Here is a 17,751-nt window from a genome sequence, read left to right as displayed (position 1 = left end):
ATTAACGGCGTTAACGCAAACCCATTTTAACAGCGTCAATTTATTTGATTGCGAGATTAACGTTCTTTTTGGCCTAGCAAACTTTGTAGTTTTTTTCACATGCTGTTGCAACAACTAGTAACGTTAGAAAAACTACAACACCACACCGGATCTAGCTAGACCGGAAACACAACAGGCACGCCGCACACACTTGTTTGGGCTTGGAGCCGGCCAAAGAGTAGCAGGCTAACGTTACGTTTTGAGTGGATGGCGAGCGTGAGAAGCCGAAATGGATGCCAATAAGATTCTGAATGGTAAGTTTACTTTTTAAAAAGTTGCCAAATGGTTCCATTGACAAGACCAAAGTGATGTGTGTGTTTTGTCGTTTGTGAACTGAGCTATCATCGCAGCACGTCCAGTCTGAAATGCCACTTGATGGCAGCACACAGCTGATGGCCAAGCACACAGCTGATGGCCAAGCACACAGCGATCCACTTTTCCACGTTGATAAGAGCATTAAAATGAGAAAAAATAATGGGACAAAAAGAAATCAAGGGACATTTAGAATAGATAAAAATGTGCGATTAATTGCGAGTTAACTATGACATTAATGCGATTAATTGCGATTAAATATTTTAATCGTTTGACAGCACTAGTTATTAACACACATTTATTATATTGTATAAATAAATGGTACCCTGGTTTTTTTTCTGCAGTTCTTAGCCTGTCTAGCTCAACTTCCTCCTCCCATGAACACCACTGACATCCTCTGGCTGTCCTGCTTCAGCTGCCCACTGCTAAGGTACACACACACACACACACACACACACACACACACACACACACACACACACACACACACACACACACAGAACATAGTAGGAATCTAGACACTAATAATACAATGTTGCTGTGCCATACAGCATGTCACGCTTATGGTCGGTTTTTGTTGTGTTGACAGTGTGTCATTTTTGGGGAAGCCACCAGACAGTTCAGTCATGAACGTTGCAACAGGGAAGAACCTAGATGCAATTCCAAGGAAGGTAGGGTCACATATCAGTCACATCTTTCACACTACTTACTGATGTGTAAACATTTTTTAGTCTGTCATTCAGCGGTGGATGGGTTACCTAGTACATACTAATACTAACCACAACCTTTATAGTAGTGGACGGTGTCAATAAAACACAAGATTCATTAAAGGTGGAATTTATGGCAGAGCTTTTGTATTAGATCTCATTAGACTGTACAGGGTTATCTAATGAAAAGGACATTAAGTGGTGATGATTACAAAATGATAATCCACAAGATTCTTTCTTTACTTGATTTGTGTGACACCTCAGTTCATAGACCTTTGTATCCAGCATACATTTTGACAGGAAAAGCACAGGTGTTATTAAAAACATTAATCACGGCTGTGTTCCTTTTTAGGTGTGCAGCTTTCAGGGCTTTGATATTACACATGATGGCTCACTGGCTTTGCTTACTGGGACACCTAATGGAACAGAGACATTGCTAATGCTATTATTAACACCTGTGCTTTTTGTACTATGACAAAGTCAAAATGTCTGCTGGGAAAAAGGTCTATTGCTTTGGTGTTGCAATTACAATAATATAAAACCATACTCAGTGTAAAGCGCAGCTGATAAACACAACAGTAATAAAATCTATCAGGAGGAATCATTAACATTCATTTTAATGCAAAGGACAACAAGGGATTTGACTTGGATGTGAATAAATAAGAAGCTAATGCCACTGATGGATCTTTGACTAAATAGATTGGAGGCTGGTAGTCTCGCATTGCCACACCTTCCTCCACCTCCAGGAAGGTCTGGCTAGTCCACACAGCATTCCGGGATGGGACATGCTCTGGTTTGTTGGCATTTCTTTAAACCGACTACAGTCGTCTTGGGCGGCACTAAGCGTCGGACGCAATAGCGGTGCCTCTGCAAAATAGCCTCGGGAAGGAACTTGTTTTAGTAGAACGTGTACGTTCCAAGGTAGTTATAGTTGTGCAACAGAAAACTCAGATTGGACAGATAGTCTGGTTAACCATAGTCCCCATAAATCGACTGGAGTTGAGAATGCTAACACAAAGAAAGCTAAAGGTGACAGACATCCGGCCGAAAGTGACGCACATCTGGCGGCACCGGAGCAATCCCGTAAATTAATCGTCGTCGATATAGACTAGGAGGCTGGACAATCTGAAAGCCTGTAATTTGAATTAGTCTGACTTACTCATCATGTTTTCCTCTTTGACCAGACCCAGAACTACTTCCTTGGCTGTTTCCTGTTGAAGTTTGGCCTGACAGCGTGTGCCTACCTGCTGGCCTTTGGGTTCACCCTGCAGGAGATCTGCCTCAGGAGCAGCAACTCCACTTTAGCTGACAACAGCACTGTCAACTGCCTTTATATACTCTCAGCCAGGTAGGAGAAGCAGTCCGCTGTCATAAGGCCACCATTTTTTCCTTTCACGGGCTCATTTGTTGACAGCCATTTAATGGTATCTCGGCCTGTAACAATTATGACATAATTATCTAATTGTCAGTTTTTTTGTTTTACATAATTGCGGTCTTTGTTTAATCGCAATTAATTGCTAACATTAGCTAAGTTCTTAAGAGGTATGACTGTTGATGGTAATTGTTGATGTTGTTTAGATTTGCCAAATTGTAATTATATAAGTGATTATTGGTTGGACTGTTGAGCTAAAGCTATGATAGTTGTTGGCACTTGACCCAATACACATTGATAACAACAAAAATGACAAGGGGGGGGGGATACAGTTAGAAACAATGTTTTGTGATAATAAAGAGGCATGGTTTACTTCATAGGCGTGTACCTGTGTTATTACATTATATGGGTCACATGACAATGATATAACCAAAATATACAGTGCCTTGCGAAAGTATTCGGCCCCCTTGAACTTTTCGACCTTTTGCCACATTTCAGGCCTCAAACATAAAGATATAAAACTGTAATTTTTCGTGAAGAATCAACAACAAGTGGGACACAATCATGAAGTGGAACGAAATTTATTGGATATTTCAAACCTTTTAAACAAATAAAAAACTGAAATATTGGGCGTGCAAAATTATTCAGCCCTCTTAAGTTAATACTTTGTAGCGCACCTTTGCTGCCGCATTACGAGCGTAAGCCGCTTGGGGTATGTCTCTATCAGTTTTGCACATCGAGACTGACATTTTTGCCCATTCCTCCTTGCAAAACAGCTCGAGCTCAGTGAGGTTGGATGGAGAGCGTTTGTGAACAGCAGTTTTCAGTTCTTTCCACAGATTCTCGATTGGATTCAGGTCTGGACTTTGACTTGGCCATTCTAACACCTGGATATGTTTATTTGTGAACCATTCCATTGTAGATTTTGCTTTATGTTTTGGATCATTGTCTTGTTGGAAGACAAATCTCCGTCCCAGTCTCAGGTCTTTTGCAGACTCCATCAGGTTTTCTTCCAGAATGGTCCTGTATTTGGCTCCATCCATCTTCCCATCAATTTTAACCATCTTCCCTGTCCCTGCTGAAGAAAAGCAGGCCCAAACCATGATGCTGCCACCACCATGTTTGACAGTGGGGATGGTGTGTTCAGGGTGATGAGCTGTGTTGCTTTTAAGCCAAACATAACGTTTTGCATTGTTGCCAAAAAGTTCGATTTTGGTTTCATCTGACCAGAGCCCCTTCTTCCACATGTTTGGTGTGTCTCCCAGGTGGCTTTTGGCAAACTTTAAACGACACTTTTATGGATATCTTTAAGAAATGGCTTTCTTCTTGCCACTCTTCCATAAAGGCCAGATTTGTGCAGTATACGACTGATTGTTGTCCTATGGACAGAGTCTCCCACCTCAGCTGTAGATCTCTGCAGTTCATCCAGAGTGATCATGGGCCTCTTGGCTGCATCTCTGATCAGTCTTCTCATTGTATGAGCTGAAAGTTTAGATTTGTAGTGGTCTGATACTCCTTCCATTTCAATATTATCGCTTGCACAGTGCTCCTTGGGATGTTTAAAGCTTGGGAAATCTTTTTGTATCAAATCCGGCTTTAAACTTCTCCCAACAACAGTATCTCGGACCTGCCTGGTGTGTTCCTTGTTCTTCATGATGCTCTGCGGCTTTACACGGACCTCTGAGACTATCACAGAGCAGGTGCATTTATACGGAGACTTGATTACAACACAGCTGGATTCTATTTATCATCATTAGTCATTTAGGTCAACATTGGATCATTCAGAAATCCTCACTGAACTTCTGGAGAGAGTTTGCTGCACTGAAAGTAAAGGGGCTGAATAATTTGCACGCCCACTTTTTCAGTTTTTTATTTGTTAAAAAAGTTTGAAATAGCCAATGAATTTCGTTCCACTTCATAATTGGGACCCACTTGTTGTTGATTCTTCACAAAAAATTACAGTTTTATATCTTTATGTTTGAGGCCTGAAATGTGGCAAAAGGTCGAAACGTTCAAGGGGGCCGAATACTTTCGCAAGGCACTGTATATTCTGGGATACATATTTTATTCATTATTCATTAAAAACTTAAATTTCTTTGATTTGGCAGAAAGAGACAATGACTGTATATTGTTAATTGCAATTATTTCTGAGACAATTAATTGTATAGAAAAGTTTGGAATTCTCACAGCTCTAATGTTAATAGTTAATTTCAGGATGATTTGATTATGAAAATGATGAAATGGTTGTGTACAGCTCACTGAAAGTCACATCTAATGGAGAAGACGCTCGATGGTGTTTTAAGCCCCCAACGTCAACTTCAAGATTCTTGAATCAAGACAACGTTGGGGGCTTAAAACACCAAACACCGGAGAAGACATAGTGGAGAAAATCCAGACTTTATTAATCCATTAAATCAATTGTCTTTCTGTGTGACTGCAGCTCTTCGGTTGACTCTCCTCACTGGTACAGTGAGCTGTCCAATGGCCTGCTGCTGACTCAGAAGGTCATGACAGGGTTCCTTGTCTTACACACGGGTAGGAATCCACTCTAACATACAGTATGCAGCATAAATGATTGTCCACGTCACCCATCTTTTGACCAAAAAATCAATCCCTTTTTTCTGTGTGTCGTTGGTCTCATGTTCTCAGTGGTGATCTCCCTCAGCTATGTGCACCGCTCTCAACCTCTGTGGAGAAAGAGTCCCCTCAGCAATACCTGGTGGTGTCTCACTGTTCCTGTGGTGTAAGTGATCATTGGTCATTTGTATGCTCTACAGATTTAGAGTTCATCTGTGCGTATATATCAGTTTGCCCCACATATTCATTCTACAACGGCGCATCGCCGGCACGGAATGGTGAGCGCCGCTGCTAAAATTTCAAACGATCATCAATGTCCAAAAACGTGCTCTCGTTTATTGGCATTCTATTGGCGTTCTATTGGCGTCTTGGTAGCGCTAAACACTGGATGGAGCCACAGTTCCTTTGCAAAAAAAGCTTTGGGAAGGAACTTGTTTTTCAAAGGTTGTTTTAGTCGTGCAACATAGCACTCAGATTGGACAGATAGTCTAGCTAGCTGTCTGGATTTACCCTGCAGAGATCTGAGGAGCAGTTAACCATAGTCCTCATAAATCCACCAGAGTTTAGAACGCCAACACAAAGAAAGAGGAAGGTAGCGGACATCCGGCCGAAAACAGGGACATCCGGCGGAATTTCTGGTGGCACCGGAGCAATCCTGGAAGTGGAGTGTCATGGATATAGACTAGCTCCATAGCTACACTAAAAGCACTTAACCTGCAGCTCTGAATCTGCAACCTCCTTATTAATTTCAATAAGACCACTGTGTTGATGCAGCAGCGGTGGTGACACAGAGGGCTCCAACAAAAGCCTTGAACTTGGCTCAACATTTTACGCAATTCAATGCAATTTCATGCGCCAACACACTATATAGGTGCACGTGGACAGTCCTGCTGGATATGTAACGGAAACTGTATTTATACTAATAATCTTACAGTCGTCACCACAGAGGATCAAGTTCGAAGTCCTTTGTTTTTCATGTGCACAACAATTACAGTGAAGCAGTCGTTGGCAATAAAATACTTAGTTCTCAGTCTCGTCCAACAATGCTGTTAATGTATAAAAAGAAAATCACACCGGTAAAACTAATGAGAATCTAAGACTAAACTAATAAATGAATAAAATAGAATAGTGTCGCTAACCCAAAACCGTTGTTTTTCAGTAAAATTAAATAAAAAAAAAAGCTAATTTGAAAACATTTCATTGAGCTGTTTACCTCAGACAAAATTGTCTCTTCAGGTTTTAAATATTTATTAACCCCTCAAACAGACTGCTGAAAAAAGAAGAAAATTAAAATGACGAAATATGGAGATATGAAGTTTCTGCCCGACAGCGACAATATTATAAAATAGAGTCAAATAAAATAGAATATAAAATATATACACTACAACATATACATATTAAAAAAAAAATATATATATATACGATAAATCAAATAACCTTGCCTCAACCCTCACTGTCTTTTCTCCCCTGCAGTCTGCTCAGTCAGGTTGTTCAGGCCACAGTGGATTACCAGTTGTGGTGCGACCGGAGCAGCCTCCTGACCTTTAACCTGGGTGACATACCCCTGCTGGCCTGGCTGCTGGTCTCTCTGTCCCCGCTTCTGGTGGTGGTGGTCAACGAAGTGGTGAAGCTACACGAGATACGGTAGGAACCCAGACACGGGGAACTGAAGCAACTAAAGTTTGATATATGGTTGTGCGGAGGCTCCATGCAGAGCTTTCGCCGTAGCCTACGTAAGTGGCCTGAAGTTTATACTTGTGTGCGCGTTGAGCTCTTTAAGAGAATAGCATGGCCGGCATGGTTGTGTGCATGGGGAGTGTGTGGGCACGTCTGTGCTGCGTTCCGATTTTGTTCCGTCCTCCGCCACGCGCCATACCACACTCAGAAGCAGAGCGTCTTGCCTGCCCGATTCGCAGATTATATTGTCTCTACGAGTACTTTACAGGACAATCACATGTTTATTAACGCTTTAGTGCGTAACTTTTTTATATTAACCCTCATGCCCTCTTCGGTCATTTTTGTACATTTTTCTCAAGTTTTTTTTTTCATTTTGTGATAATTTTTGCTGTGTTACTTCTTATGGCATGAGATTTTGTAGGAATCCTTCTTTTCAGTCAACTTTTTTAAATCCAGTGTTTTTTACTCTTACATGTCTTTTATACTTAAATGATTCATTTTGTACCCTCTGGACACCTTCGAGGCAAAAATGTCCACGCACACAAAAACTGTTATTAAATCATCATATATCAATATTATTTTCTGCTTTTTTTCATAAATCACTTAAACAACTTCTTACCTAATCAAAACCACCAAACATTCAATCATTTTCAGGATGTTAACCCTTTAAATGCCAGTTTATGTATTTGAAGTATGTCATTATTTATAAAAAAAAAAACACAAAAAATGATTTCTTTCCCATATAATGAATAATATGTAGATGGGGCTTTGGTGGTGATTAGAGGCTTGGATATGTCAAAGATAAGCAACAAAACTGATTTGATTGCATTAGTATTTTTTATGTAGTTCCAGATACTCCCTCTGGACACCGCGGGGGAAAATGGCCCCATTGACTTCCATTATAACCACATGTTTTGATCTCACTGCCTTTACAGTATAAAACCATGCATTCTGTAATGTCAGCATTTCATTTGGAAGAAAACTAGTCATATTTGACATTTTTACAGTATTTCACCAGATTCAACCATTTTGCCCTTGTAGGCCGATGCATGAAATTATAGTTATATTATGGAGCTCTCTGTGTGTGTGTGTGTGTGTGTGTGTGTGTGTGTGTGTGTGTGTGTGTGTGTGTGTGTGTGTGTGTGTGTGTGTGTGTGTGTGTGTGTGTGTGTGTGTGTGTGTGTGTGTGTGTGTGTGTGTGTGTGTGTGTGCCAGCATCAAGTCGTGCTTGTGTGTGTGTGTGTGTGTATATGTGTGTGTGTGTGTGTGTGTATATGTGTGAGTGTGTGTCTGTGTTGTGTGTGTGTGTGTGTGTGTGTGTGTGTGTGTGTGTCTGTGTATATATGTATATTTGTGTGTGTGTCTGTGTATATATGTATATTTGTGTGTGTGTGTGTGTGTGTGTGTGTGTGTGTGCGCATGCATGTGTGTGAGAGAGAGTTTGTGTAAATCTGTAAACAAACAATGATAATTTTAGTGGTGAAAAAAGCCCCTTACTTTTGCCAGTTATATTATGGAGCCGTGTGTGTGTGTGTGTGTGTGTGTGTGTGTGTGTGTGTGTGTGTGTGTGTGTGTGTGTGCGTGTCTGTGTGTGAGAGAGTTTGTGTAAATCTGGGTGAAAAAAAGGGCTTCTTTTGAAGGATGCATTTAGTTCTTTGGGTGATTGCAATAAAAACATTGTCTCCTGCATTTGTTGTCCATAGTGGGAGACCCGTCTTCAGGGCCACCATGTCCCACAAACGATTTGAAATGATAAGCGCCAGTTTACAGCAAATGCAGGAGACAATGTTTTTATTCAAGCACGTCTTCAAAGACACATGAAATGCATCCTTCAAAAGATGCCTTTTTCATCCCTAAAAAGATCATTGCTTGCTTACAGGTTCCCGCAAACTCACACACACACACACACACACACACACACACACACACACACACACACACACACACACACACACACACACCGCTCCATAATATAACTATAATTTCATGCATCGGCCTACAAGGGGCAAAATGGTTGAATCTGGTGAAATACTGTAAAAATGTCAAATATGACTAGTTTTCTTCCAAATGAAATGCTGACATTACAGAATGCATGGTTTTATACTGTAAAGGCAGTGAGATCAAAACATGTGGTTATAATGGAAGTCAATGGGGCCATTTTGCCTCGAGGTGTCCAGAGGGAGTATCTGGAACTACATAAAAAATACTAATGCAATCAAATCAGTTTTGTTGCTTATCTTTGACATATCGAAGCCTCTAATCACCACCAAAGCCCCATTCCCCTACGATTTATTTTATGGAAAATAATTAATGTTTTGTTGGGTTTTTCATAAATAATTGTTACTTCAAAGATTTAAAACTGGCATTTAAAGGGTTAAAATCCAGAAAATGATTAAATGTTTGATAGTTTTGAGCAATTTAGAAGTTGTTTAAGTGATTTATGAAAAAAAAAGCAGAAAAAAATATTGATATATGATGATTTAATAACAGTTTTTTGGACATGTACATTTTTGCCTCGAAGGTGTCCAAAGGGAGTATCTGGAACTATGTAAAATATACTAATGCAATCAAATTAATTTTGTTGCTTATCTTTGACATATCCAAGCCTCTAATCCCCACCAAAGCCAAATCTAGATATTATTCATTATATGGAAAAAAAATCTTTTTTGTAATAAAAAATGAAATACTTCAAATACATAAACTGGCATTTAAAGGGTTAAAATCCTGAAAATGATTGAATGTTTGGTAGTTTTGATTAGGTTACAAGTTCTTTAAGTGATTTATGAAAAAAAAGCAGAAAAAAATATTGATATATGATGATTTAATAACAGTTTTTGTGTGCGTGGACATTTTTGCCTCGAAGGTGTCGAGAGTAAGTTTTTTTAAGGAGGGCATGAGGGTTAATGAACGTCCGTTACATTCAAGCTGTTTCCAAACGAGTTGCTACAAAGCTAATGAAGACTATCAGCTCCACACAACTCTCTCTGGATCTCTCAGTAGGACTATGTTCAGAAGATTGTGGCGTCCGGCGACTTTCCCGCGCAGAAACTCGAGTGAAGATTATGACCTCTTCTGAAGAGTCCATCATGTTGTTTTAATTCTCCGTGTCCTCCTTGGCTACTAGCAACTGCGTTGTGGAGGGTCGGTGCGCGTTAACGGAAGGCTTGTATCATGTGGACGCGCCAACAGTGTTGTTGTCATTACTTAGAATTCCTCATGGGGGCGACAGAAACTACGCACTGTAGCTTTAAGCTAGTATCTACCTTCCACTCCAAGTACTCCTGCAGTTAGACTCCATGCCTTCTCTTTTCTGGCGTTGTCCTGATAAAAAGGATCTGCGGCACGGCTGGTGGCATATCAAGCATTGACTTGAATGGCTGTGATTGCTCGCTGTGGAGGTGAGATAGTGACAGGGATTAGCTTCGGAGCGAGTACCGACTCTAGAGGCGGTTCTTTCTGACCGTGGTGGGAAATCTGTAGCAGGAAAAGATTACCCGCTCCTTGATTTGATGTTGTTTATGGAGAAGGAGAACCAGGGAATGAGTAGGGAGAAATGCAATGCTACCAAGCCACGGCCGAGCAACGTGCGTCACCGCGATGTGTAGTTACATTTCTGGAGAGGTGATGTCAGGCTACGGCGTAGGGTCAGTATCTCCACGTAGGTACCAACGGCGTCGATTTAACGCAGAAGCATAAATTGGCCTTAAGCAGTTCTAGATGGGTGAATAGGGATGGAAAAGAGGAATTAAAGTGGAATATTGGAAATGGGTTGAACCCGTTCACTCAATGACTTGGACTCGTGGGAGATTCTTGAGCAACAAATAGCAGTAAGAAGCAGGGGATCAGTGTGGATTATTCAGGATTATTTAGTAATCAGACCAGTCTTTGATTTTCTCTCGTTAGGCAGAACGGGACTGTATTGTGAAGCAGGAAAAATGCAGCAGTTTGTATCCCTGTCTTGATCGTGACCTCCGATTTGTCACCTCTTGTCACTTTCAGGGTGCGAGTTCGCTACCAGAAGAGACAGAAGCTGCAGTTTGAAACAAAGCTGGGGATGAATTCTCCATTCTGATGCGTTCCCTCTGAGGAAACTGGTGACGTGGCAATACTGGGAACCACTGGTTCTGGAACCAGGGTAGGGCAGGGTGCAAACCCTGCAGAACCCTCTGTTAACACTTCAACCCAACAGCACAGCAACCATCAGCTGGAGCAGATATCAACCAGAGGTCACGGTGGGGGCTTTATGACACAACTGTTTAAGCTCCTGGGTCTGTTTTCTTCTAACAGTTGAAAACAGTCACCCAATGAGACACAAATAAATCAGTTATCTGAAGGACAGGGTAAATTCCAAAGCATTCATTTCCATTTACCGTAATAGAAAAGAGTCAAAAAATAGGCAAATATTAATTGTCTGGTTATGTTCGTTTTAATGGCATGAGGAATGTTTTCTAAAGAGGTTTATGCTTTCTCACGAACACTTCTGTTCAACACTCTCATCTCCAGGAACACCCCAGGCCCACACACAAAGGATGTTTTAGTGGAGTTCCTTTTTTAATGTCACCCAGTGAGACACAAATAAAATTGTCATATCATTTGAGCAGTCCAGCCTTCATTCACAGGAAAAGCACATAGTAACTGCGGAGCCCCAAAGTATTCAATATGAAATAAACAAGGCCCCCCGGCCTCTTAAGCTGGCAAGCTCAACAACAGCTACCAGATGTAGCCAGTTAGCTCCTGTTAGCTAAAGCAACAACAAAGTAATTCTGAATAAATTATCTAGCTGCTGTAAAATACACAGACACATTAACTACCATCTCCTTTTATTTACAGTGCCTTAAGTATTCGCCCCTGCTTTTGCCTTTGCCATTCAGGCCTCAAACATAATTACTGTAATTTTGTGGTCACCAACAAGTGGGACACAATCATGAAGTGGAACGAATTTAGCATTCAAATAAAAACGATGGGAAAATTATTCAGCCCCTTAGACTTGAGCCACTTTGCTGCATTACAGCTGAAGTGCTTGGGGTGTCGTGCAAGGCTGACATTTTGCCCATCTCCTTGCAAAACAGCTCGAGCTCAGTGAGGTTGGGGAGGCGTTTGTGAACAGCAGTTTTCCGTCTTTCACAGATTCTAGATTGTTCAGGTCTGGACTTTGCTTGGCCTTCTAACACCTGGATATGTTTATTTGTGAACCATTCCATTGTAGATTTTGTTAGTTTGGTTGTCTTGTTGGAAGACAAATTCCCCAGTCTCAGGTCTTTGCAGACTCCATCGGTTTTTCAGAATGGTCTGTATTTGGCTCATCCATAGCTGCTCATGCTACTGGCTGCATTGGCTAACTAGCTAGGTGGGGTTGTGAGCTTTGTTTTATTACTGTGCATGAGACGGTGTTAACGGCAGCAGCCAACGTTAGCCGGTTAATTCAGAGGAACTTCTGCCACATTTTAGTTCGAAAGGTGGTCCTGAGAAAAAGCACAGAATGGCAGGCAGTCTCACAGGAGCTAGCTGCTACAGCTAACCATGGCTTTCCACTCACACACGGAGTCCTAGCTGGTTAGCCAGCTAGCTAGGTAGCATGAGCACACACAAAAAAGTACTATGAGCGGCTTAAGAGCTGAAGAGGCTAAAGAGGTTTAGTTTCTGTGTACTGTGTTTTTTTTTTTTATTTATTTATTTTACAGCAGCAGCTAGTAAATCGATTCACATTGACAACAGGCATGATTTGGTAGCAGTTGTTGAGTTTGCTAGTTTAAGCGGCAGGGGGGCTACCTAAAAGGTGAACACTGTCACTACCCGATGCGAGTCGAGTGCAGATGTGAGTTGTGCATGCTCAGATTTAAACGGTTTACGGCTGAAAAGTAAGCCACAGGGGAAGAATGTGATTGGTCAAAAGTAAGTCACAGGGGAGAAACGTGATTGGCTAATGTGGGCTTCTTTTGGGCTTACTTTAGCGAAGATGACGGGATACAGCGAGAGGTAGCAGGATCGATGCCCGCATCCTCCAGCTTTTCTTTTTACCGAAACACCACCACACTTGTCTGGAAAATAATGTTTTTTAATTAGTTGCAATTATATAATGTTCTCATATGCTGCTTGTGCTAATAAAATAATGTCTTTAATTATGTAAATATTATTCAAAGATTATTATCCAACCGTTATATCTGTATAACTTGAACAAGCCTCACAAGTAGTCCTTTGCGAGGCTCCAACACCTGCTCCAAGCGTGTAGATGTCGCCGCGTCATTGTCGCAAAGTGACACATGCGCAACTCACATCTGCACTGGACTCACATCGGGTAGTGACCACACCACTGTCTGAAAAGTGACCGAAAAGAATAAAAACTTGACATGAAATAAGAATACTATTAGGGAAAATGCCATTATGGAGTAACAACAGACTTTTGAATAGGGCCATTTCTATATATAACATTTCAAATGAAACTGTTATTACCATAAAAATTATATATATTTTTTTTATTATTCACAAATTGTTGGTTCATTTATATATTTTACACAATTTATTCATGGTTATTTCATATTGCCTTTTTATTGATTTAATATTAAACACTTCTGGGCTCCATATGTAACAGGGTGTTTGGCCATTACTTGGCATCTACAGAATAGGGTGTAACACTACCTCTGAAAGAATGTGACAGACACTTTTCTTTGCTTGCTTTCTGAACCATTCTGTCATTCAACCTTTGAGCCACATGTAATATTCACTGTGATAGCCTGCAAGACAACGTTCCTTAATATTTAATTGTGTTTGGCAACAAATGTTCTTTGTTGTTACTAAATTAAATGTTCTTTGTTGTTATACTAAATTCCTGAGTGAAGCCGATCCTGTTGATTCAATTGGATCGGTCACATTTTCTACACACACGTCTACATTTAAATGTATGCTACTATCTAACTGAAGAATGTGCCAGCATGCCACTTTGAACTCACGCAGCTGTGCAGTCCCTCCCTAAGCGATGGATTTTTACTGAAAATATATATATATATATATATATATATATATATATATATATATATATATATATATATATATATATAATGATGATTATTCTGGTGTGTTAACATACCAGAGTCTTCTGAAGGGTGCTTCATGACATTCAGTTGCCTTTTCTTCTCAGCCTGCCTGGCTGTTTCAGCTCGCAACACCTCGACAGACAGGAGCTCAGGGTACTGTTTGTTTTAAAGTATAGAAAATGAATAGTTAGACCAGATTTTCATAATTTGATCTGCTGACCATCATAATCCAGAGATTTGGATTTATTTCCTGATCATCCTCAAGTGTCCCCATTGATCTGCTATGTCCAGGCCTTTTGGATTCCTACAGTTAATGTGCAGCATCAGCAGCAGACGTCTGTATCACTGATGGTCTTTTTCAATCAGACCAGCCTTCTTTGTGGTGCTGTCATTCTTTCAGATGGACATAATATTAATATTGCTGCTGTATACAAGTGGGATGATGGCATTTGTTGGTAACCCATGACTTCAGAGCGAAATACCACGCTTTCATGTCACTTGTAAAATATGGAACAGTGAAAGTCAGTCTTGTCAGTGCTGGATTAACTGCTAGGAGGTCCTGGGGCAAAAATGAGCCAATTAATTTTCCAGAAAATTAATTACATCTTGATATTTATATTGATATTGTAATATAAAAATATATATACTGTAATATAGGATTCTTTTCTATTTTTTCCCCCCAGATTTTATTTATGTGGGAATTAAGTCACATTTACATATTGCGTTACAATTTTTACTCAATTTTTAGAATCTTTTCTTCTGAAAGATTTTTTTCCCACATCGCTTATCCCCTATTCGAAAAACAAATTTGCAGCCGATGAAATGACGGCCAAAGTGGACCCGGGGCTTTTTGGGACCCTAAGGTTCTGAGATCTGTTGCTTGGTTATTCAGCCTCGATACTCGTCCACTTGTAGTCTTCATCTTCTAAAGAGTGCATCAAACATGATGGGGAAGGGGGGCTCGTAGCCTCAGTATCTTTGATATCCTGGCTACGGCCCTGTTTAACCTTTGTTCACTTTTTTTTTTTAAACTTTTTTTTTTATGTGTGCCTGTTTTAGTGATTCCATTGCTACAAATGCTTTTTTTCAGTTTCACATTTTAAAGTGGGGTGCGTATGTGAAAAGGTACAAGCAAAGAAGTGCAATAGCACAATTTAGTTTCGCGGCACAAAAATAATCCGCATGGAACTACTGAAGATGGTTTTGAGACAAACGTCAACAATGCAGGAAAGGAAAGCATTTAGGGTTTTATTTTTATTGGCCTCGTTTCATACTTGTGTTTTATATCATGACACACATATGGACTATGCTGCATGAATAAGATCCAGTGAATGCTCTGTCTTGATCAATGTACATGTTATCTATAGTTCTACTGTTCTGTTCATAACCCAAATGGACTCAGCCAAGCATGGACTTGTGTGCTGTATGTCAGCAGGCCTCTGGTACAACCGGTTGACGCTCGGCATTTTGAGAACATTATCACGCACATGCTCTGAGCTTGAAGCCTCTGTCAGTTGATTTGTAGGGTGGGATGGGGGTGATGGACTGTGATACAGTTGTTCACAAGATACGTAAATGTATATTTTGTATTTTTTAAAGTGTCTATGTTCAGGACTTTTGACAAATGTTTGTGTATTGATTATGCCATGTTAATAAAGACGCTCTTTTATTTATGAGATTGTTTTGTTGAAATATTGTTGCACACAGCAATTCGGTACAGTAAGTTCCAAGAAGGAATGAATGGAAGAAAAATAAAAAATTCTATAATTTTTAAGGAAGAGTAAGTCTCAATACCAGACAAATTTGTGTTTTCATCTCACGCACACACACACACACACACACACACACACACACACACACACACACACACACACACACACACACACACACACACCGCGGTTGTTCTAGGTTTATATTATCATAAAATATTCATGGAAGACTCGGATAAAACTCCACGAGGAAGGGGCGAGTCTAGCCTAGTGTAGTGTACACTTAAACCAATCGCAGCCGACATGGATGTTTACGTCCCAAGCGTGATTGGGATAAGCGCGTCAAGGTAGAACAAAGAAGTAGAGTTCCGGTTGACCTTTCAAAGTAAATGTTAAGTTGTAGGCTCCATAAATAAATCTATGTACATTGTTTCGAGAATAGTCTGTTTAGTGGCATTAACCCTATTTCTGTTTCACATTGTTATTAGTCTTACAGACATATTGTTGTAACCATAGGTTGTGGTTGTAACCCTAAACGTAAATGTAGTTTCCGGTGGGACGTTACGTTAGTACTTAACGCTTCCTCCGGCGAGCTTGACGGGTGTTACGAATTCGAAAAAGAGCGAGGGTGTATCTGTAAGTGTCATACATTATAACACTTAATTACTGTTTATTTTGAATTAGGTTAGACCTTCAAAACATACAAAAGCTGCATTATCAGAATATGTGCGAGTGATAAGGACGTTTGGTTCACTTTTCTAAATCTATGACTTGCTTGCATGTGTCAACCCGCAGCTAGCTATTGTTAGCTTGGCTAACCGCTAGCTAGCTCAAAGGAGAAAGTGTATCTGCGGTCGTTTTGACAGCTCGTTAGAAAGAGAATAGCTACATTTGGGCCATTTGGAGGTTAAGCTATACTGGTTCGTGGTTTTGTGTTGACGCAATACCATTAATAAGTCCACAATTATATGCCTTAAAGAGTTTAAAAAGCCAAGGTTAGCCAGCCTGTCGCACTGCGGTCGTTATCAAAGAAAACTGGTCAAGCCAGCCGCCCGCTTGGGTTTTGATGATGCTAGTCTATTCGTGATGTTACGGTACGGGTGCTTGGAGCGGCCAAAAAGGACGAAAGACCTGTATTCAGTAATTTCTCACATTTAATATACCAAGTAAAAATCAAACACAACATATTGCACGTTATATAACATTCAATAAAAACAAAAATAATACATTTTGAAGTTCTTCTACTTTACTGTCTAGTATACAGTATTTGAGAAATGTAAAGGGAAAGTCACCTCAAATTACATTATGTAACATTTATAATTTCCTCATATTAGAAACCTATTAAAGAGTTTTTGATTAAAATTATACTATTAGGAATTTATAAGTGTTTTTAATGTGTTTAGTGATGGGTGAATTAATATGTGTGTGTATATATGTGTATATATATATATATATATATATATATATATATATATATATATATATTCACAGGAGTGAAACAAGCTACGTGGTTTCGGTAAACTTTCCATTTCATATTTTTCTTAAAACCTGTACAGTAAAATCTCACAACATTTTACATGGACACAGTCAGGCTCATCCTTAACAGGATTTCTTAAAAAAATGTCATATAACCTATTCAAGATTTTTTTTTCTTTAGTGACCATTAAAATGTAATAAAATGTTGACGTGATGCCAACCTCAGTTAAAATATCTCAACATTTACTCTAAAGTTGCTTTGGTTATCCTCAAACATAGCTTCTTGATCTAGGACTGAAGCCGCTGTACGTATGAGTGGGAGAGCTTGTCCATTCGGTTTCATTATGGTTTGGCTAAAAATCTATCAGCTATCCAGCTATTTCCACTAAACCACAACTTGTTGGCGGCGATACCAAGCAGCATAACCATTTATGACATTTGGCCTTTTTTATTAAAACAATTTGCTGTTTGACATATCTATTAAATGCCAAAATCCACTTATATCTTAAAGGAGAAATCCGGCACAAAATGAACCTAGGGGTTAATAACACGTGTACCAAGTTGACCATTCTCTGGGATATGTTTTCATGCTAATCGAATGTGACCAGTTTTAGCGCAAACCGCTAATTAGCTTATAACGCTAGTCGTCGGGGCACGGGTAAAGATAGCACCGCACTTCCACGGTAGCATAATGAGGGTCCCTACGTGTAAACCGAAGCATTGAGAACTTTGTAAGTGGACAGACAGTTTATTAAAACGATAGTTTAGAAAGACAGTACCGTTCACGTATACAGGCGGGCGCCATCTTGGGAAAACAGTCACGACCAGTCGAACGTTGAACGCCGTGCATA

The 17,751-nt window shown here is 40.0% G+C and overlaps 2 protein-coding genes across 5 annotated transcripts in view; both read left to right on the top strand.

Moving 5' to 3' along the window:
• Positions 1 to 11,509, top strand: part of tmem94 (transmembrane protein 94) — a 53,570-nt gene extending 42,061 nt beyond the window's left edge. For 3 of the 4 annotated variants that reach the window (XM_039788895.1, XM_039788896.1, XM_039788893.1), the window contains 7 exons: positions 696 to 781; positions 941 to 1,022; positions 2,243 to 2,406; positions 4,871 to 4,965; positions 5,080 to 5,173; positions 6,481 to 6,651; positions 10,684 to 11,509. In XM_039788895.1, coding sequence (XP_039644829.1) covers positions 696 to 781; positions 941 to 1,022; positions 2,243 to 2,406; positions 4,871 to 4,965; positions 5,080 to 5,173; positions 6,481 to 6,651; positions 10,684 to 10,756 — 765 coding nt within the window. In that variant the 3' untranslated portion in view covers positions 10,757 to 11,509. Of the gene's footprint in view, positions 1 to 695; positions 782 to 940; positions 1,023 to 2,242; positions 2,407 to 4,870; positions 4,966 to 5,079; positions 5,174 to 6,480; positions 6,652 to 10,683 lie in introns of those variants that run through there. The other variant, XM_039788897.1, reaches the window with a different exon arrangement.
• Positions 11,510 to 15,937: 4,428 nt separating this feature from the next.
• tdrkh (tudor and KH domain containing) overlaps positions 15,938 to 17,751 on the top strand; it is a 28,462-nt gene continuing 26,648 nt past the window's right edge. The window contains exon 1 of the mRNA XM_039788892.1: positions 15,938 to 16,060. The gene's annotated coding sequence lies outside the window, so the exon portion shown is untranslated. The remainder of the gene's footprint in view (positions 16,061 to 17,751) is intronic.

This window comes from Perca fluviatilis, chromosome 21 (genome assembly GCF_010015445.1).
Source record: "Perca fluviatilis chromosome 21, GENO_Pfluv_1.0, whole genome shotgun sequence".
NCBI classification, from domain to species: domain Eukaryota; kingdom Metazoa; phylum Chordata; class Actinopteri; order Perciformes; family Percidae; genus Perca; species Perca fluviatilis.
The sequence above is the reverse complement of the archived record's forward strand: the minus strand, read 5'-3'. Positions and strand labels throughout refer to the sequence as shown.